Here is a 23,821-nt window from a genome sequence, read left to right on the forward strand (position 1 = left end):
CTATACTGTGTCAATGAGTATTTTTGTTCTTGGTTATTTGTTTTGTTCATCTATTTGTTGCTTTCTATTTTATATCTGACATATGAGTGAAATCATATGATTCTTGTCCTTTTCTGTCTGACTTACCACTCAGCATGATACTCTCAAGATCCATCCATGTTGTTGCAAATGATAGTATTTCATATTTTCCTATGGCTGAGTGGTATTCCATTATATGTATGTACCACATCTTCTTTATCCAGTCCTTCATTGAAGGACACTTGGGTTGATTTCCTGCCTTGGCCACTGTGAATAATACCGCAGTGAACAGATGGGTACATATATCTTTATGAATAAATGTTTTCAAATTTTTCGGGTGGATACCCAAAAGAGGGATTGCTGGGTCATATGGTAGGTCTGTTCTTAAGTTTTTGAGGAATCTCCATCCTTCTAGTATTTTAAATGTACAATGAACAGAAATTTTTTATTAATTTATTTTTTATTAATTAAGGTATTACATATGTGCACTTATCTCCCCATGAACAGAAATTTTTAAATTTTTAAATGACAAGCATTTAGTGATTATTTTAAATAAATTGACATACTTAAAATGTATATAATCACAAATCTTATTTTATAACAGAACATACTTTAATATCTATGAAAGAAAGTATGTATTACATGGTATTTTAAATGATATCTTCAAAATGGAACAAATGCTTTGTTAAATATTGTTTGACTATTCAGTGATACTATATCATGTTCCAGAATGCTAAATTGTTTAGTGCAAAATTTAGATGTGATTCCATGGACATGTTAATGATGAAATGTTCTTTTTGTTTCTAAGGTATTTTCTGCAAGTAGATGTATCAGAATATTGAAAAGAAATGAAACTAGGAAAAGATTAAAATTAATCCTTTAATCTCATGGATTATTCTAAAAAGAATATTGTAGACTTACGTCTGAAACAGAAAGCACTGAACGAGTGAAACTATAAGCTTAATTACATGGGTAGAGTAGAGAGGAAATTGGTATGTAAATGCTTTTCTAAAACAATTGGTCAGAGATATGATAAAGGCAGCACTTCTTACTAGGACAACATATTTTTCTGAAGTTAGTAATATATTTATATGTTTCAAAATGAATATAAGTAGTGGCTTTACTCACAAAGGTTATCTACTGGCAGAGAAAGCAAGTTAATTACAATAGCTATAGCCAAATGCTATTTGAAGTGATTGGGAGAAGGGGAAGTTGTAGTCTCTCCTTTCTAATTCAAGATTTGAATATAAATTCCTCCCCCCACCAACACTCCCAATTTATTTTTTCAGTTTAAACAATAAATTCTGAATAACTTGATATCAGCATAGCTCCAGAAAAAGACAAACCCAGATAGGAATCATGTTCATGCCATCACCAACACTGTACCTTGGCAGTAAAACCTTAATCAATAAAGAAAAAATAAAATAAAATAAAATTTTAATTGTCTGTAAAACAACTATTGGTGCTTCATGATTGGTCTGAGTTCAGCGTGAGCAAATAAGTGAAGTGACCAGAGTGATAGGGCAAAATTGTTTTTGATGTATGTCATTACACTTAAAGTTGCAGACCCTATCGGCATTAAGTGAGGACTTACTCTATGTGGTCCTAAGAGGAAAGAGCCCAATTTTTAAGTAGGAAAACATGAAATCATATCCATCTTAGTTACCTTTTAACAAATTCTTGAGCACAGCAACTTTGACTCACCTAACAATAGCTGAAACTCTCAGATGTGTCTTGTGTTCCAATTTACACATACATCCATATCTGTCATCTATATGGTTATTCCTCCCACTAACTCTGAGCATGGCTATTCTCTTTCCTCCGTGGGAAGCTGAAGTTCAAAGACATGAAGATATTTGACCACAGTCACACAGCTGATACACAGCTAGGACTCAACACCAAGCCCCCTGACGGCTAGTCCAATGCTCTTAGTGCTCTAAGGATGCCTGTTTCATCCACAGGTTCAAGGAAAACCATCTGATTTAGGCTGTGATTTGTTATCCCAGCAATTGACAATTAAGATTTATACTGTATACAAAAGGAAAAAATATTACTCTTTGAATAGATACAGCAAGCAGATTTTTAAAATATATCAGCCACTTCCTTTTACAGCAAGCAGCATTTTAAGATATGATTAATGTTCTGAGCATAGGGTGATGGTAAACATAATGTTTTTGCATTATCATGAGATCACAAAATTACCTACTCTCAAAGGACCAGCTGCTGCAGGGAAGCAGGCACCCATGCTGCCTACATTCTCAAAACTATTTTAATTGGTAGTTTTCCATGAATTATTTTTTTTAGTCAGAGTGGAAATGTATGTGTAAACCTATTAAAGTCATAGCATCTGTTAGAATGAAATAACATCACTAAATCTTAGTAAGTGAAATGTTCCATTTCAGGATTCTGAGGCCAGTTAGGGTTCTCATTGAGATAAGAGTTCTAATAACTCAGCTCCTCAAATAGGTATAGGAAAGTTATGGACAAAAATGATAGGAAAATTCTTTCCATACTTTTTGCATAATACTTCTGCTACCATGTTATAATTTTTTTAAAGAATAGTTTATTGATTTTTAGAGAGAGAAAAAGGGAGAGGGGGAGAGAGAAAAAGAAACATCGATGTGAGAGCACAGTATCAATTGGCTGCCTCCTGCACAACCCCCACCAGGGATAGAGCCAAGAACCCAGGCATGTGCCCTGTCTGGGAATCAAACCAGCAACCACGGTTTGCCCAACAACTGAGCCACAGTGGCCGGAGCCCATGTTATAATTATGAATTGATGTACACAATATATATAAATCTGTTCATCACATTAGATGTACAGCAGGTCCTTAAACAATGTTGTTCATTCAGTGTCATTTCATTATAAAAATGAGATGCTAAGGCAACTTAACTTTTGTTTGTATCAACTAGCCTATGGTAAAATTGTTTTTTTTTTTAATGTCATTTCACTTAAAGTTGAAGATCTTATCAACAACATTAAGTGAGGACTCACTGTATGTGGTCTTAAGAGGAAAGAGCCCAAATTCTGAAATAGGAAGACCTGAGATCATATCTAATCTCTACCCAAATTCCTAAAAATTTTATACAAAAAACTTAACCAGTTAGAACTTTCATTTCTATCATATAGATAATAAATTTTATTCCACAAATTTATGGAAAGGATCCAATACTTAATAATGTTACAAATAACACATTTGTACTGCTTCCAATAATTCCAATAATTTGCTTAGTGCTTACTACATACCAGAGTCTGTGCTAAGAATGTACTGGTGCCCTAACCGGTTTGGCTCAGTGGATAGAGCGTCGGCCTGCGGACTCAAGGGTCCCAGGTTCGATTCCGGTCAAGGACATGTACCTTGGTTGTGGGCACATCCTCAGTAGGGAGTGTGCAGGAGGCAGCTGATTGATGTTTCTCTCTCATCGATGTTTCTAACTCTCTCTACCTCTCCCTTCCTCTCTGTAAAAAAATCAGTAAAATATATATTTTTTAAAAAAAGAATGTACTGGAATATGTACATTATCTCATTTAATTTTCTCTCAAAGTCGTTATAGTAGGTATTATTATTGCATCTATTTTACAGATAAATATAGTTTTAGGGAGGTTAAGAAAATTACCAATATTTATAAACTTGGAAAATGGAGGGCCCAATAATTGAACTTAGACTTATTCTTCATTCATTTAACAAATATTTGCTAAGGCATAGATGTCCTAAACAAATTTTGGCACTGTGTGGAAGAATTACTGGGGAATGAAAGGTGAGTAAGCAACTAAGCATGTTCATTTCACCCTGGCCACAGTGTGGAGAATGGATTGAAAGGTGACAAGAGAGGATGTGGGGAGAGCAGTCAGCAGGCTGTGGAAGTAATCCAGGTGAGAAAGAACATTGACTTCAGCCACTAGGTTGCTAGCAGTGAAGACAAATCCTGGATGGATTGCAGATATACTTTGCAGGTAGAGCCTAATGTGTGGTGGTGGTGGGAGAGAGGAGTCAAGCAAGAGTCACCCCTATTTTTCACGCTGAGCAACACAGTAAATTGAGATGGGGAATACTAGAAAGGATATGCAGAGGCAGGGAATAATCTTTTTAGTCTCAGCTACATACTCTTAATCATTACTAATATTAACACTAATTGTTATCATGGATATGAAAGAGATTTGAAGTTCAAAGCCATAAAACTATAAAATACTTGGAAAGCTTTATGGAAAAGTCAAGTTACTTTTTCCCATGAGAAAATGGCAAAAAAGAATGTTTAATGTAGACTTTATCATAATTCTTAGCTTTCAAAGTAAGTATCTAGGGCAAGAATTGTCTGAGATTCTTTTTTAATTTTGTGAAAGCTGAACTTCAACATCTATAATATTATGAGATGAACTTGAAAAAAAATAAACAAACAAATAAACAAAAAATAGAAGATAATTTGCCAGAAAACTAATAAACTTACAGGTTTATTTTAGATGATGGAGATGTGTGTGTGTGTGTGTGTGTGTGTGTGTGTGTGTTTTCTTCTTTCTACATAGTTTTATTTTTCAGATTTTCTAAAAAGTCAAGAAAAAATAACTTATAAAGTCACATTTGTTATGTCTCTGTGTAGAAAATTGCATGGGTGGAACTTCTCTGATTCTAGTGGGAGTGGGGTTCTTATAATATCTTGAGAAAAAAGAATTATCTAAGACTCACACGGAGAATGAGTGATTTATTCGCATGAAATTATATCCCTTGGCTTCTGAAATACCCTTTCCCTTAAATCAGTCCTGGAAAAGGTGCAGCTGGGGTTTCAACAGAGCTGGAAGCAAAGCCAGTGTCGAGTTTCCGTTTCATGGTGGAGCTGAATCTGGCAGAGCATGAGGCTAATTGTAATCCATTGATCCATTGTGTGGGGGGTCCACATGGCTGTGGGCCACATGAGCAAATGCAGGGGAGCACGCCCCCTACAGGAAGAGATCCGGGACCAGAAAGGGGCCAGGTGGCCCAAGAGAGCAAACTCCCTTTGTTTTGGAGTTTAAATATCAAATCTTCCACGCTTACAGTAGCCAGGCCTATTGTAGCCAATGGTTTATTTCCACATGTGATTGACATGCAAGCACCATCCCACTTCACCCAGACCTTACTGGGCATGTGTCTACTGTCCAGTCTCTTCCTCCAGTGATCTGCAAGGAACAGATCTGGAGAGTGTTAAACTACAGCTTTCTGGCAAAGTTGTACAGATGGCTTTCCTATATTATCTAACCTTCCCTTTGCTCCTTTCCTGTTAATAATTAATAACTGGATTATTTACAAAGGTATCCTATATAGTCCATAGTAGTTAAGTCTGTAACCCTCAGTCCAACCAATTAAAGCCAATCAAATTATGATGTATCTAGCAGAGACCTTAAAACATGTGTCCTTCTAACTATACCACACCTGATGCTGAACTAGTCAGAGTGGACTGGAGTTTAGGATGGGACTTGACTAGCCAATGTGGGGAAGCTAGGGAAGCTCAGGAGTTTAAGGTGTGTGTGTGTGTGTGTGTGTGTGTGTGTGTGTGTGTGTGTGTGTGTATGGTTTTTTTTAAATTTCCTTTATTTGAAATATTCTTTCCAAATTTAAGCATTTTAAAATTGCTGACATTCTTTGCTCCCCCACTTCATAAGGTTAGAAGGTCATAACGATATTTTTTGAGAAATCTCCTAGACACTTCTGACCTTTGTATTTTTCCTTTCTTTCAGGGTCAATGATTGTATCTTGCGGGTGAATGAGGTGGATGTGTCAGAGGTTTCCCACAGTAAAGCGGTGGAGGCCCTCAAAGAGGCAGGGTCTATTGTTCGGCTGTACGTGCGTAGGAGGCGACCCATTCTGGAGACTGTTGTGGAAATCAAACTGTTCAAAGGACCTAAAGGTAATAAAACCATAAATGACTCATAGTAGGACACCAGTGACAAACCATTTTGTTAAAGTTTATACTATAATCCACCTATGATGTACTCTCTTCTTTTATCCTCCAATATTCAGTGTATAACAAGAGATCTGGGATTCTGCAATAGTGGTTATTATAAGTGATTATCAAAACTCTAAATCTGAACTCAGACAAGGAAAGAATACATTTATGTAGGAATGTCCTTATAAACAATAATAACAACAAACATTTATGTTTTTTCTATAAATTTTACATCCTAGTGGATCATCATGACTTGACTGGCATATTAATACTTCCTAATTTTTCAGATATTTGGAAAAATAGTAGCAATGATAATAATAATTGAAATAGTCTATCCTAAAATAACAACTATATTTTTATAACACTTATGGATTTGTTTTGATTTTGTAATACTCAATCTGTAATCTGTTGTACCCAAATACTAAATAACATTTTATATTTGCAATAGTCAAAATAAGTTAAAATCTGTTTTTTTAAATGTTCAAAAAAAATTACCTCTCTTGAGGTAATTGCAGTTACCCTGGGAAAATCACATAAACAGTGAGATGAATAATTGTTTTAATTTTTAGGAATAGCCCTCTGAGCTCTGCTTCTCAGAATGATGACATTTAATATTAGCTTAACAGTATTTTACATATTTTAGAAAAATCTAATAACTGGCTTAAATGTTTTAAATATTTTAGAAGAGTATGAGTTGATAGTTACTATAATATTTCAGTAAATCATTTCTCTTTCCTTTAAAATCTATTTTATCTCTAATGCAATATGCTATTGAAAATAATAGCTATACCACCTTCTCTCAAGGCTATAGTGGATGGGATTTAAGATATCAGAGAGCCAAACATAACTAAATTTAAAAGCCTAGTTCTTTCACTTACTAGCAGATTGACATTGATTGGACCAATCTGCTCATTATCAAATAGATATCATATTGGTAGAGCTATACCATGGGGTATATGAGAATTAAGTAGTTAACTAATATCTGACATGTGATGAACACTAGAGCTTGCTGGTTAAAAGTGCAGACTCCAGAGCCAAAAATTAGGTATGAACCCAAGGCCTTGTTAAACTAAAAATTAAAAGCCAAAGTAAGAGGGAATAAGTGTTCATTTTAGATCAAAAAGTATTGTACTTCAGGAAGCACTGATTCAGACAGAAACCCAAATAGCATTACAATTATGAGGTGAAGGCAGGGGGTATTTATGAGAAAGTAAAGGGAAATAATTACATAAATAGAAGGAAGGAATTTCTATTGGTGCTAATTATTTAGGGATGGAATTTCTATACATACAAATAAGCTGGTTTATTTTATAACTATTCAGGGTTGTACTAATTCTAAAGAATGTCCTTAATTTGAAGTCTTGTTAGTCAAAATGTCTGCTTTTTTATTAGCTTTACAAACAGTTGTTTGGAATATAAGGCTGGGTTGGCCCAATCCCCAGGTTATTTTTCTCATTTCAAATATTCCAACAGTTTGAGGTGTTAAGACCAGCAAGGCAGTTCCTCTGGGATGGTAACTTTGACTCCATTTTGAAATGTCTCCATTTATATCATTTTTCACATTCTGCAGCTTACTAGTTCTTTGACCTTGGGCAGATTGCTTAAAATTTCTGAGCTTTAATTTTCTCTTCTACAAAATGTGAATAGTAACAGTGCTTGCCCCTAGAGATGTTCTCAGGATTAGATGAGTCAATTCACATAGGGGCACAAAATGACTTCTCAATAAATATTAGCTACATTTATACATTATTTGTAGTATTTATTGCTACATATTTTTTGGCCTTCATAACAATTATTTGGCAATGTGATGAAAATACTCAAATTCTTCATGGGCTAAATTAAAATGCATTAAAACCCCAGAATTAAATCTGAAAATGAAAAAGAAATAAAAGAAGTCAAGCATTTCCATACCACAATGTCTGGTGGTATGAAAGGACTTTCTTTCCTACATGTTTACTAAATCAGATTTGCAAGGAAATCTAAAGCAGAACAAAATGAGCATCACACTATTTCTATTAAAAAGATATACTATCTATATATATAAAAGGCTAATATGCTAAGTGTCCGTCCAACTGTTTGACCAGTTGCTATGATGCACATTGACCACCAGGGGGCAGACACTCAACACAGGAGCTTCCATGACACACACTGGCCATTTACAAAGTAACGGCACCGAGGACCTGGAGCCAACAAAGCAACATTCAGCTTCCCCAAAGTGGGACACAGGCCCCACCTCCAGCCCAGAGGAACAGTTCACCAAATCGCAGCCAATGCTGCTGAGACCCCATGGCACAAAATGCAGCCCACAGCCCAGCCCAGAAACGGTTGCTGTGGGTGCCGAGTAATGACATCACATATCAATGCCCAGCTTCCTCTCCCTAGCGACTAGCCTCCTTGGATTTTTTTTTCAGCCCAAGAACACGACTTGCTTTATAGCTAGGTACAAACATTTTACACTTTAACCAATATCTGTGAAGTGTTTTCCCGTGCCTCATCTCATTTGATCCTCACAGAAGTCCTGGAGTAGGTAGATAGGAGACTTGGAAGAATCCTATTTTCTTTTCATTAGCCAGAAAATGGAGATTTAGAAAGCTTAGAAACTTGACCCGACTAAAAAGAAGTAAGAAATGGTGGACCTTGAAAATGACTTCAGGTTTTCTCACTGCACAGAATACAGTCAAACACTGCTGCAGTTAAATATTTTACCCTTTGTTCTCTCTGTGTGATCTACAATAATAATCTGTTTTGTGTTGATATTTACTGCTGTGTTGCTGACAATTACCTGAAAAAGAAGTTGGGGTGCTTCACTGGGCTAGAAAAAGTTTAGCTACATCAGAAAGCAGGTCTAATTAAGCAAGTTTATTCTATATATATAAAAGGCTAAGTTGACTCACGCAGGCAGGATACATAGAAAGCTATTGCTGGTACCAATCGTACACATGTGTTTCAATCTGTCATTGTTGATGGTGAATTTGGTTGACACTTCTATTCTAGAGAAAGGGCGAATAGCGATATTAAAATATTTCTTCTAGTTAATTTCCTTTCAATGTGCACAAATCCATGCACTGGGCCACTAGTATATAAATAATGCATAGCTGTTTCTACAGTTCAATTACCAGCAATTATTCAGCACAGCCCTAAGGCAAATACTAGTTTTAAGCTCCCAGCAAAGCATTAGCATTCATTAGCAGGCTTCCGTCTAGCTGAGTCACTTGATGACCTCCAGCTGCTCAGCAAAGCACTTAAATGCTCTAGAGAATCCGTAGACAGAACTCTTTAATTTTATAAGGAACACTTTTTTTTTTAATCTTTATCTTTGATAACAGGACCCCCTCTGGCTAGTTTACTTGGCTCTGAACTGTTTTCTCCTTTGACCCTGGAGTGGAGTGGGAATTACCCTAGGACCTAGGTCATGGAAGTGTACACAGATAAACTTGAATCAACCAGAAATACCCAGGCAATAACCCAATGGCAGTACCCAGCATAGGGGCCATGGGGTTATACCTGGGCTTGGTTTACTGAGAGAAGGAGAACAAGAAAACTGAGAACTAAATGTATATTCCCAAAAGCAGATTCCTGCCAAATCCCTGCAGAGGGGGGTAGTTCTGTTGGTCCTATTGGGATTGTGCTGGGCGAGTTATGCTTTTTTGTACTGTCACCATACAAAGGTCACGGATGGGGATGTGTTTCTCTATATAAAGCTTATTGATGTGTTGGGAAAGTAACTGTTTTTGTCCTTGTTTAAATTCCTAATGCCTATTACAGCGTCTTAAATTCAGGAAGTGCTGAATCAGAGTAAATTGAATAATTAAATTGGATGCTATCCTAAATCTGGTGATCCTGACAATCTTATCTTCACTTAGCACCTGTAATTCTTTATTTTTGAATGATGATATATTTAAAAGGAATTTTTACGAAGGGGTTGTATGGAGGACATCTCTAATAATGTCAACATTAAAAATAATTTTTTTTAAAAAAAAAGACATTTTTACCAATGTTTAACTCATATCATGGAGGCTCTTCTGCACTGTAGGGGTTGAAAATGTATCAATGTGATTCTGATGGGAGAATCAGAAATTTCTAATGGGAAAGAGAGACATAAAGTCAACTCACTTTAATGCAAGCAGAATGAAATCAGCTCTGTGATAAAGTTTACTATTATTCCAGTGAGGCAAAAAGGAAGATGTGGTTCACCTTAACCAGGAGAGAGAAAATCCTCCAGAGAATTTAAACTTAATGCACCCACAGGTCCTTATCTGCCTTTATTGTGTACAAACCACCTGGGTGTTGCAGGCCAAGGTCAGCCACCAACTGTGCCCTTCCCCTGGGTCACCTTCTACAGAGTGCTTTGTAGTATGGCCTACAAAACACTCTGTAGAAGGTTGCAAATTGTGCTGGACTTGGAGGTGTCCAGGGGAGACCAAGCTGCGAATCAAGCCTTGGGGTCTCTTGCCAAGAAGCATGGGCATGCCAAAGCCAGAGAGATTTTAGTTAACTCTGCAGCATGAGCCAAGACAGGCCATTTTTATGCAAGAGCCACTGGAACAGGCTTGGGTGACCTGATAAGTTGGGTGGTGTGGGGTCTCAGGTAATTACCAGGCCTGGGCTAACAGTGTCTATGGAGACTCAGATATGGTGCCCATCTGCCAGCTCTATTGAGGGAGGGCTCAGCAAAGGAATAATGGCCTTTGCCAACATGTCTGTCTAGGAGAAAGCTGCCCATCCAGCCAGACAATCCAGTTCATCCTCATATGCCCCTGTTACCTTTTGAGCTGCTGCTCTAATGCTGAATTTCAGAGTGAGTGAGTCTAAGTCCCTGGCACAGGACCTTTAAGAGGAACTGCCTGGGTATGGGACCAGCCCATTCTGCATCTCCACCTCTCCTATAAGTCTCCACGTGGTTCTTCTTTATATCTTTAGTTATAGGACTTCTGTTGAGTTAGATTTCAGGTGGTTCTCAGTGAAGGTTGTTCTATAGTTTAACTGTAATTTTATGTGGTTGTGGGAGGATGCCACCATCTTGCCCAAAAGCTTTTTTAACTCTATTTTATGGACATTTTTAATGCCCAGACTATTTTTATTTGGGGATTGTAAATTGGTTTTGTTTGTTTTTACATGGGATACAAGGTAAACAATGTTATTCCTTCCTGTTGTAAAAATAAAATATTAAGGGATTCTTTAAGAGAATAATTTTTGGCAAAATTAAATTTCTAGTTTTTCAATTCTATACCTTGTGTTTATTCCATATTTGTACAAATTGCTATTTCTGAAATGACCTTGTGTATGTAATTCTGTCTTTATAGCAGGGTTAATCTTCCCAATATTCAACTGGAATCATTCAGCTGGTCATTTATGGCCATGTATTTCAGTAATGAATATTTGAGTAATATGCAATACTGTTTTAGAATGTCTTTTCTTAACAATATATAAAAATTTTCCTCACCTCACAGTTACAGATTTGGTCATTGAAAGCAGCTGGGGTGGCAGTATGTGGGCAGTCTGTTGAGGAAAAAAATGGATAATTATATACAGGAAGCAGTGATTAGGCAAATCCATTTAGACTTGCCAAGCAACCAGAAATAGGCAAGAAAGAAAATCTGAAGTACACATGTGGTTTCCGATAGGTTTACAATGAAAAGTCTTTCTAGTGACTTTCTGAGAACATGCTAAGTCATAACTTCTAAGTGTTATCAGAGAATTGTGTGGATTGCCCTTCTCCTTTGCTAATGGGAGTGGGTTCTTGGGGTACCACTGGAATAAGAATATCTGGAGGCCCCACAGGAAGATGAGATGTGGCAGAAAGCTTTGTTTGCATGGAATTACATCCCTCCATTTGCAAAGTCCAATTTCTCTTAAACCAGTCCTGGAAGATATGCAGCTGGGGTTTCAGCAGAGCTCAAAGCAAAGCCACTGTCCAGAGTTTCTGTTCCATGGCACAGCATCAAACTAGTTTCAGTTCATCTGTCCATTGTGTGGGGTCCACCTGGCTATGGGCCATGTGGGCAAATGCAGAGAGTGGGGGCTCTGCAAGCCAGGAGTAAGACACAAGCAGCAGAAGAGTTAACTCCTTTGTTTAGGAGCTTATATATCTCAAATCTTTCCATGGTGCTTGCAGTGGCCATGCCTACTCTGGCCAATGACCTGTTCCCAGATGTGACTGACAGACAAGTACCTTTCCTATGTCACCCAGACTTTACTGGGCATGCATCTATTTGGCCTTTCTTTTGCTCCTTCCCTGTTAATTAGTAACTGGGTTATTACAATGGTATCATAAGGAGATATATAACTAAACATGTTTCTGTGGCCTAAGCCAAAAGTATAGAAGAAATGAAATGCTTTATTTTAAGATGTCCTTGTTGCTTAGGAATACTATAGTTGAAGTCCAAATTCTAAAACTAAAAGTGTGATAGCCACAGCTTTAATAATATCCAAAGGTAGACTTGCTTGTGGCTGTATTTCAGCCACCCTATCCTATCTAATAAAAGAGTAATATGCAAATTGACCATCACTCCAATACACAAGATGGCTGCCTCCATGTCATCAAAGATGGCTGCCCCCATGTGGACACAAGATGGCCACCACAAGATGGCCAGCAGGGGAGGGCAGTTGGGAGGGACCAGGTCTGCAAGGGAGGGCAGTTGGGGGTGATCATGCCTGAAGGGGAGGGCAGTTAGGGGTAACCAGGCTGGCAGAGGAGGGAAGTTAGGGGCGACCGGGCCTGCAGGGAAGGGCAGTTGGGGGGGACCAGGCCTGCAGGGGAGGGCAGTTAGAGGCAAACAGGCTGGCAAGGGAGCAGTTAGGCATCAATCAGGCTGGCAGGGGAGTGGTTAGGGGGTGATCAGGCTGGCAGGCAGAAGCGGTTAGGGGCAATCAGGAAGGCAGGCAGGCGAGCAGTTGGGAGCCAGCAGTCCTGGATTGTGAGAGGGATCCCAGATTGATGGGCAGACGGACATCCCTCGAGGGATCCCAGATTGGAGAGGGTGCAGACTGGGCTGAGGGACACACACCCCCGTGCACGAATTTCGTGCACTGGGCCTCTAGTTACTTAATAAAAACTAAAAAAATGATAAAGTCTATCTAGCAACAAATTTCAGCCATTCTCCATTACTTTTAAATGTTTTTAAACATCATCTGTTTATAGAGATAGAGGTTTGTATCAGTGAAGACTAAAAGTGCAGTGAATACTGTAGCTTTTTGCTTTGTACAAAAAGGAAAAATAACTATACTAATGGCTATTTATGATGTGTATAATTCAGTCATTGGCAGTGGTGAAGTTCTTAAAAATCTTTAAGTAGCTATGGGACCTGTAGCAAATATTTTAACCTATTTGTGCTTCAGCTTCCTTATATGAAAAATTGATATATTTAAGTATCTAATTGATAAGGTTATTTTCAGGGTAATTGTAAATTCTCAATGCATGTTTATAACATATATATATATATATATATATATATGTATGTATATATATATATATAACATATATTTGAGTAATATATATTATATATATTTGAGTATTAATCTTTGTTGAATTAATGAACTAAAAGTTAATTAAAAGTTTTTAATATTTAGCCATTTCAGAAGGAGCCAAAATATATTTTTATATGTTAACTCAGATTTCTGCATACACACACACACACACACACACACACATATATATATATATATGTATATATGTATATATACATATATATATATATATATATATACACACATGTATATAAAATATAGTGGTGTTAACATTGTATGTGCACAAATATCATAAATGCAGCTGTTCTTTTCTCTCTAGCTTCATACAAATTTATTTTTAACAGGTCTGAGTTAAGATGTGGCATATGAATTTATATTTTATGAAAATGTGCATTTTTATTTGTTTATTTGTATATATTTTCTTTAGTTTTCCTATTTTGGGCATATATTTCAATAGACTTCATGTATAGAAATATCTTAAGTGTGTTGAAAATTAGCCTCATGATGTCTCAACACCAATTTCCCATATGTGCCCCTCACTGGGGCAATATGTTCCTCCTTCTGACCTCTCCATTTATGTTAAGGATTGTCCTAGTCACCCAAATTAAGACTCAAAGTCATTTTTTTATTCTTGTCTCTTCTTTGCTGCCTCTATCTAATCAGGCATCATGTCCTTTGGAAGCTACCTCCAACATAACTAGTTCTCTCTTTAAATTATCTACTGCCACTACTATGGTGCTTATATCTTTATTAGATAGGGTGGGGAAAAAGCAGGTTTACATTTGCTCATATGGAAACAATACAATAATTAATAAATAATATAATACAAGATAAACTCTGTTTTGCATACTCACAATTGTAAACCTACATTTGCCAAACCCTGTATTTTGTCTTACCTACTGTAGTAGACTACATTACCAATCCCTCCCTACATACCTGTTCTAAATCAATCTTCCAGAAATGACAGCTCTCCTCATTGTTCTCCTGTGCTTCAAAATCTCAGGTGGTTTTGCAATGTTACTAAGTAAAAATCTAAATTTCTTGCTATAGCATTTCACAGCCTCGATGATCTCCTCTCCTCCAGCAACAAAATTTACTTTGAGCCTTCTCTTCTCCCCTTCCTGCAGCTCCTCATCCAGGTGAGCTGGACTACCTGCAATTTCTTAAACACATGCCTCTAGGCCTGTGCTCATCCCTTTCCCACTTTAGGAATGCCTTCTCTTACCACTGTGACCACTATCTGTTGACATCATATCTATCCCCCACAAGCCAAGCCAGTTCAATACTACCTTCTCCACAAAGCTTTGACTAATTGACCCAAACAAAAGCAATATTTCACTCCTAATAACTTCTAACATACTTTAGTCCTCCCTCTTCTTTGTTTTGTTGTTGTTGTTGTTTTGTTAATCCTCACCCCAGGATATTTTTCCATTTATTTCTTTCTTTTAGGGAGAGTGGAAGAGTGAGGGAAAGACAGAGAGAAACATCAATGTGAGAGAAACACATCAATTGGTTGCCTCCTGCACAAGCCCTGACAGGGCCAGCGCCAGGGAGGAGCCTGCAACCAAGATATGTGCCCTTGACTGGAATCGAACCCAGAACCCTTTGGTCTGCAGGCCAATGCTCTACCCACTGAGCAAAACCGGCTATGGCCTCCCTCTTCTTTAGTTGCCAGGGCATCTAAGCTACCCCCAGGACATAGCAAGGATAGATAATAATAACTCCATTTAAGGAGATTAACAAACTGCTAATTCTAACACTTAAGACACTGAGTTATGATCTCTACCCTCTGCTAAATTCAGAGCATTTAGTGAATGCTTAAAAGGAAAATAAAAGCTCTATGTCGAGTCTGTGACCAAATCTGAATAGAAATGGGAAGAGTCAGAGTGAAGAGATGAAGGAGAGTCCAAGACAAATGATGATTGTCACTGCACTGGGGCAACTTGGAAAAGCAATGCCAAGATAGAAGCTGAATTATTTCACTGTCAAGAGGAGTCCCTTAAGAGGGCAGTCCTTGTGTTGGCCCATTTATTTTCATAATTTACAGAAACTGTCTGTTCAAGAGATGGGGACAAAACAGTGTTTGAAGCATCTAGCAGTTTTCTTAACAGGATGATCAACCAAAAACCAATTTCCAAGTTACTGAAGTTTTTTATATAATTTTTTCTTAATAGCCTGTGTGACACATATATTGTCCAGCTTGCTTAAATATCAACTTGACATGTGTCCCATATCACAGACAATTTATCAAGTATCTAACTTGAAGGTTTCCAGATTGTCTACATCTGCATACTCATTTGCTTTCTCTAGTCTGCCCTTATTCCTCCATCTGCTCTTGTCTTTTCTCTCTGACACTAACATGAACACAGTGAACTTTCTCAGTGTTGATGTGAGAAACCCCTTTGACAGTTTTTCGAGGTGGTCACTTGATAAACTGACTATTCCACAACTTGATTTTGTTATGTAGTCCTAGAGCTGCAGATATTAAGCAAAATAAGTGCCCAGAGAACTCTGATGAACTAAGATTTTAGTTGAAAATTAAATGTACTTCCCTTATTCATAGTAGAGGTTGCCTGCATTGAAATTCTTTTTATTTCCTCTGTCCATGGATAGCTTTGCTAATAAACTGCTATCACCTGACTACCGCAGTTAGGAATGTTTAAGTTTTGCAAAGTTTTTGGTTGTCCAGAATTCAGCTGTTTAAACCAAGGCAGTTCATCAAACCACTGGGTGAAAACTAAATACAAAGGTTATGCAACTGTTTTGAATACTAGCATCCACCATTTACTGCATCAAGTATTTCCCTTTTTCTTGCCATGGGGTAATTTATAATTTGTATTTGTTTTTTAATGCATGTGCAAATGTGTCTCTGAATGCAGGGCACAGTTTACTCTTTATTCAGACCCATGTCCTGGGCCCTGAGTTCTAAGTGGTAGGTAGACCTATTTGTGGTAAAAGGCCATTCTTAACAATGGTTTGACTCTTAGTAAGAACAAATGGAAAGCGTAGCTGTTTGGCATGAAGTCTCAAAACACTGCATGTTCCTTTCAGTGCTAAAAATGTTTTTAGTCCTTTTGATTTACCAAAATTGTTCCCTTGAGGACACAGGAAAATTTGTGTGAGTGCATGTGTAGTGCAACCTTTTATTGAAAGATAATATTCACAGTCAAGAAGAAAATGCCTTAACTATTTGTGTTACGCCAGGGAAATAGTCTTCTTGAAAATAAATTGTGGTTAAATCACCGCTCTTCGTCTTTGCCAAAGAATAAGTCCTTATAACACATTGATGAATTCACCTTGTTCCCAGGCACTTTCTATAGAATTTTTTGAATATGTACATGGTTCTTTTCTGATTATTTCTGGATAAAAGATATGTGTTGTGGATTGGATGCTCTTTCTTTCAGGTAATGTTTGGTCGGTCTTCATAACGATATCTGCAAAAAGCTCTTTCCTGAGACCTCATAGCAAATGATTTTTATTCAAGAAAAGAAAACTACAAATATTGCCCTATAACCCCCAATGTTTTGTACATTATAACATTATAGGAGGGCAAAACAATCGATTATATTTGCTGAATCCTTTTGGAAATTAAGAAATAAAGCCACACCTCTGAGCTGCCCTTTGAGGCTAAGATGTGGCCATTGTGTTTTTGTTTTTAGTTTATTTCTTTGCAGCTTTAGGCTAGTTCATAATTTTAACAGAATTGATGATCAGTCACTCCTTGAACAAATATTTAAAGTTAAAAATATTTTTACCATGGAACATCAGATTTAAAAAATGCATTGTACTGGATGTAGTTTATTTTATTGACATTCAAAAGTTATGTAATTCACACAGAAAACTCTATTTACCTAGCTGTGAATCTAATTTGCTGAGGTAAATATTTACCTGTGCTGTATTTTTAAAAGTTTTAAAAAGGAATTGTGTTGCCATGATAAATACTATGACTAGAATTCTTTCTGATTTATGTTCAACAGCAAATCAATTTCATGAAGACTTTAAGATTTGAACCAGCACCAAAATTTAAATCTTTACTTTACCTATCAAACGGGCATATTAAGTTGCTTCCTTGGTGATTGGAAGGATGAAATGAGATAACTGGCACATCTCAGTGCCCAATAAATTTAAATTGGTATTCTTCCTCGTTTACTTTCTTAAGAAGCAAATAAGTGCAGTTAATAATCATCCATTCACTCGATAAATATTTTATTTTAAAAAACAATTATGAAGCTAATCAGTTCTAAGTGCTAAATCAAAGGAATGACAATAATAGAGAAGTTTTGGCTTCTCTCCCAAATACCTTCTTAGAACCCTGGCATTCATCTGGACTGAAATAATGCAAGTCTCCTCTGCTAGCTGGCACTGCCTTCATGCTCAATTCATCATGGTCTGCTAACTAATGTAAATGGATTTACATTTGGTTCCAAATTCATCAACCAGTGTACATTAAATCCTTCTCCTTTTATAGAACATTGGCATCCAATAAAATCAAAGCTTGTAGTATTTTTATTCATGGACCATGACTCCTAATGCTATTAGCTGTCAGTCAAAAGCCTTGTACTACATGGACTTTATCTCTGAGCATAAGTCAATTGCAGCTGGGTATTTGGGCATTTTATCCCTTATAGAATAGCAAATAATAAAGATAAAGTAAGATCTCTATTTTTAATATCCATAAATAAAGCCAAGTTAGGGATTTTTAAACATGGAATATGCTGTGGGTTAGCCAGTTATGAGATCCCACCAGGAATCTACTGAAAGTTGAAAATTTGCACAATGAGATGATATTAGGAAAGGTGAGACTTGTCAGTCAAGGCTAGAAGGAGAGCAGTTAGGAAGAAGGAAGAGTAAAAATAATAAAGGAAACAGACTAGGCACATTTTTCTAGGTGAGTCAGTGCCTTATTGCCGTGAATGAAGAAGGCATATAATTTGTTCCATATAGGCCATCAGTCTTATGAAGAAAGAGTTCAGTAATTACTTCCCAGGGATCTAAAAATATTTGTTGAGTCATATGGGAAAACTTAACCTTCATAGATGCATTCATTTGAGTCAACTAAATGTGGTGGCAGGTTTTCTTTTAAAAGTAATTTTCATATGCAAGAATTCTTAGGTGTCAAATATCTAATCTCTCAAAACACACACATTTGCTCATGTATTTAACAAAACATTAATTGAACACCTATGACTATAGAACTAAAAGTTGGGGATAGAGAAATGGTGTAAGCTCAAAGAGGATAGTGGTTCTAATATAGTGTGTGAAATGTATGTATGCATAGGTAATTACAATATCACTGGATAAATATTTGCATAGGCTCTTCCAAGGAACCTTGACCAAGACTTTAACTTCTGCTTTAATGTTCCAGGAAGAAACAACTTTCTAACACTGGTGGTAGCTGTTCACTTGGGACACTGCCCCAATTATTGGATTTGTTTTTCCTATACTTGAGCTGAGAGCTGGAATTCCTTTAAGATTGTCCAGTAATATTACTTCTGCCCTCAGCAGCTATGATGAACAATTCCTTCTTGACACATTTGTAGGCCACTGCCCAGTCCCCCTTTAAGTCCTCTCTTCTTTAGACTACAGAACCCCGGTTTGTTAACCATTCTTGTCACGTCATGATTTTCAGACCCTTTCTTTTACTGTTTCCATCCTATAAATTTTCTCAAGGTTTGCAATATTCCACCCAAATGAAAATACACAGAATTGTATACAGAGATCCCTTGATATGCTTGTAAGTATAGACTGTGGAGAGCAGAGTTCTGCATGTGAGCTCCATAGGCTGTTTATGTTCATATAATATAAAGTTTTAGATATGGTTTTAGGACTCTTTTTGTTGGTTCATATAAATATTATAGACAGTTAAATACTTCAAATGAATTGCTAGCTGTGAAATATATTACATTTATGTTAGGATAATTGATTTTTAATGTAAATTTACATTTATCTTCAATAAATATAATATTGTTGAACTAGGCCTAGCATCTAGTGCTATTGATATCATTCTGAATCGTAATTTAACTGAGTTTTAAAATAATGGAAAAATAAAGATAAAAATAATGCCTATAAGCAAAGTTTTCCACACACAGAATGTATTTACTAGTGAAAACCAGGTGTCCAGATTATGAAAGCAGATTGATCTTATCTGCTTAAAGAAATTCTCTCCTACAATAACTCACAAAATGAACAAACGATAAAGAAAATCAATAACAAAAATATTTGCTAACAGTGATGAAAGGAATGAAGCACAACTTAATGCAATGCCCTTAAAAAGAAAAAGAACCCTATGAGGAAGAAAAAAAGAAACAGTGGAGGAGAGGCTTAGAAAGGTTAGAAAGGTCAGGTGCTTCTCCACTCCATCCCCCTCCTGAAGCTATATAGATGATTGACAGAATCCTGAGATTCTCACCGATACGGCTAAATCTGGACAGGAATACACTGAACTGATAGCCTTATCTTTTTCAAACAGTAGCTGAAATTTGCTGTTGGGAGAATCTGAAGTGGGGAAAGTGAGCAGGAATGCTGATATTCTCTGATGGAAGTTAAGATCCTGTAGCCATATACCCTGAATTAGAGAAATTACCCAACTAGATGCACCTTGGTATTGGACATTTAATAAGAATCTCAGGAAGCAGCAGAATTTGGGTTTTCTAAGAAGAATGGCACACTTGACTAAAACCTCTATTGAGTTCTCCCCCAACTCCTTCTTCAGCTATTGCCTCAGATGCAGAAAGTGATTAGAATACAAAATATCCAGACACCCCCTCACACACACACTGTACTTTGAAGGAAAAACAAAAAGATTGTAAGTAAAAAGAAAAGGGTAAAAGAGTGACCTACACTGTATCAGAGCAAATGGAGGGTCTGATTGAACTGCCCAGGCATGAGCAAGATGAAAAATAATGTAGTAACTACCACAATTTAAACCAAAATGAAACATCACCATTGTCATCTAATTTATTAAGCACTTTTTAAGCATTAGGTATTGCTCTAAGGGTTTTATGTGTATATCTCTTTCAGTCCTTGTAAGACTCCCCATGAGGTACTTTTATTACATAATATGGAGGTTCAGTAACTTGCCTGAAATCACACAAATGGTGTCAGAACCAAGATACTAATTATGGATGTCTGGCTTCATAATGGAAGCTATTAAATCTATATAATCTTGGTCCTTGTAACCTGCAAAAAAAGAACAAAAGAAAAAAGACAATATGCTTGTACTAGTATATACATAGAACGTATCTAGAAAAGAATCTGTTATCAGTGGTTGCCCCAGAGAGAGAAACTGTGTGTGAGGAAAACTTACGTTCTTGCTGTGTACTCTTTATACTTTTTAGATTTTCTATCATGTACACGTGTTACATATTTTTAAATGAAAAAAAATAATTTTAAAGAAAACACAAAGTTTAGCCCAGCTGGCATGGCTCAGTGGTTGAGTGTCGACCTATGAACTGGGAGGTCATGGTTCAATTCTTGGTTGCAGGCTGGATCCCCAGTGGGGGACATGCAGGAAGCAGCCGATCAATGATTCTCTCTCATCATTGCTGTTTCTATCTCTGTCTTCCTCTCCCTTACTCTCTGAAATCAATAAAAAGATATTTTAAAATAATAATAATAATAATAATAATAATAAAGAAAACACAAAGTTTAGAAATAGAAAGATGAGCAAAGATACATAAAAGAAAATGTCATGGCAATAGTAATACTACCAGCAAAATACAATTCAGTTTTTTTAAAGTGTTTATTTCTTTTCTGGTTATAAAGAGTGAAAAATACTATGTATAATGAAATCATAACCACTCATAAAAAATAACCTAACATTAACATTTATAAATTTAAAAGTGTTAAAATACACAAGGAAGTAGAAAGAAACACCACCTGCTATATACCCTGAAAAAATGTTTGGCTGGAGAGAGAAATGTTGAATAAATTCCATTCAATTCATTCAACAAAAAACTAGTTTAATATCTCTCACCATGGGCCAGGGAATGTAAAAATAAATAGGACTTTCCTCTTTCCTTCAATGTTAATGATATAATTATTAGGGCCTTTAAAAAGCACAATCCTTCAGTCAGAACTTCCTTGAACTATAGTTTTTCACATTTAAATCATTGTACTCTATATACAGTCTGAATAGTCTCTCTTGAACCAAGATGATTTAAAACTATTGTTTTCCTTGTCTGTCAAGACTATTTCTTTTTCATAAAAACAAAACTAGACTTATTTTATGGATTTTGTTTTCAGAAACTTCAACTGTTTTTTCTTTGATACGCAGTTCTTTCCCAGGTGTTTGTACTTGATTTTCTAATGAAGTAGTGTGAGGTTCTCATTTTTTAAGGAGAGAGATGTTAGAACAAAAGGTGCATAATTTTCAGAAGTATCTGCACCCTATTCCTAAATTTAAAATAAAATTGATATTTTTTTTTACTTATTTACTAGAAAGCTAACCCTTTGAGACTCTGCATTGATATGAACTAATAAAAATATTTTAGATCTGCTAGTACACGGATTTCTTCACTGCTCTAAGATAGCTCAGCAGTGCATTCATTTGTGTGGTTACCTGACATACTCATTTCTTCTCTAGATGTTCACTGGCAACAAGCTTTCAGGTGGCCCTACCAAGATCTGTGGTGCTCATATCCTGAGGCTTCTGCAGATCAGTCTTTGAAGGGTTTTACTTTGGAGGAATCCTTGGAAGCCAAATATGACAGTTGAGTGTTTGGCAGCTCACCAACTGGTTGACGATATTGAATTGCTCTCTTCTAAATATTTCCTTCAGCACTTGGAAATTAGTTTCTATTCATTCACAGAAAGTGCCGTGACCCGTTCGATGAGGAATCATGCCTGGTTACTTTGCTCATTAGCTTAGTGGCATAGTTCCTCATTACTATAATACACTTTTAAAACCTTTATCTGGAATTTTCTCTTGGAACTATTTTTAAGAAAACTCTTGTTATTTAAGGAAACTTAAGAAAAACAAAAATCATTCTGGACATTAGTTATAAATTCAATGATTTTATAAATACAACAATTCAGAACTATATTTCTCTGAAATAAAACATAATTGTTAAGCATATTACTAGGAAAAATAAAACAGTTGCTTATGAAAAGTTTCAACTTTGCTCCTGCCATTTGCATTCATGATGGCTTTGAGTTAATATCAGTAATAGGATTAAATGAGACACCTGTTAGAATGGAACATTTGATCTATTAGACAATGTTTTAGAAAAACAACTTGAGGCTTCTGGCTTATTTTTTCTACCTTAGCTCTCAAGTCCTAGCAATAACATTTCATTTTCACAAAGGATATCAGATATTTTTCCAGGAAAAAGCTACTTTGGTTTTCTAATAATGTGCTCTCAAAATTTATCTGTGAAGTTATATGAGAAAGTAAGTTGAGGGAAGGAGATTATAGAGGTTTTCAAACATTGTCTTTTTTAAACCTCTAAAACCTAGAGTTCCCTAGGACTCGGTGCTGGAACTTCCTTGTTTCTTTAGCTACTCCTCTCCTCCTAGGTCATTTCATCTGGTCTGATGGCTTTAAATTTTATCAATATACTACAGACTTAATATAGTTACTCTAGTGCTGCATATCTGATAGGCATTTCAAGATTAACATAAATGAAGCACAATTTTATTTTCTAAGACCAGTTATTCCTATAGTCTTCCCTAGGCCATTAAATGACACTCTGTTGCTTAGGACAAACATGTGAGCTATCCTTGATTTCTCTTTCTTATATTCTACATCCAACTCATTAGCAAATCATGTCAACTCTACCTTCAAAATAAACCTTGAATCAGGTCACTTTTCACCAACTTTACTCTTGCTACTGCTGTAATCAAACCACTATCACCTTTTACCAAGGCTATTATAATAATACTAGAAGCCCGGTGCACAGATTCATGCACCAGTGGGGCCCCTCAGCCTGGCCTACGCCCTCTCGCAATCCGGGACCCCTTGGAGGATGTCGAATAGCTGGTTTCAGCCCAATCCCCACAGGCTCTATCCAGACAGGAGGGAGCCCGATCCCCACAGGCCCGATCCACACAAGAGGGAACCCCTTCCTGTGCATTGAGCACCTGCCCCCTGGTGGTCAGTGCATGTCATAGCGACCAGTCAACCAGCCATTCAGTTGCTTAGGCTTTTATATATATAGATTCAAACTAGCCTCTGTTTCCACATTGCTTCTTCTATAATCTATTATTCTCCACACAATAGCCAGGAAGAGTTTTTTAAAACATAAATCAGATTATATCCACTCATCCTTCTGCTTCAAACTTTCCACTAGCTTCTCTTCCCACTTAATCAAACTCCATGGCCTTACCACAAGCCATGGCTGCCCCTTTGACTTTATTTTCTCTCAACCTTCCTGTAATCATGAGGCTTGTCATGTTGACTTTCTTGCTTTTGATCCA

The 23,821-nt window shown here is 36.6% G+C and overlaps 1 protein-coding gene across 26 annotated transcripts in view; it reads left to right on the top strand.

The window, feature by feature from the left end:
• The window catches only part of DLG2 (discs large MAGUK scaffold protein 2), a 2,053,927-nt gene that overhangs the window by 1,500,150 nt on the left and 529,956 nt on the right, over nucleotides 1–23,821 (top strand). For all 26 annotated transcript variants that reach the window (XM_080687299.1, XM_080687274.1, XM_080687295.1 and 23 more), the window contains one exon: nucleotides 5,730–5,899. In XM_080687299.1, coding sequence (XP_080543425.1) covers nucleotides 5,730–5,899 — 170 coding nt within the window. The remainder of the gene's footprint in view (nucleotides 1–5,729; nucleotides 5,900–23,821) is intronic.

Source organism: Plecotus auritus (genome assembly GCF_963455305.1).
Source record: "Plecotus auritus genome assembly, chromosome: 9".
Taxonomy (NCBI): domain Eukaryota; kingdom Metazoa; phylum Chordata; class Mammalia; order Chiroptera; family Vespertilionidae; genus Plecotus; species Plecotus auritus.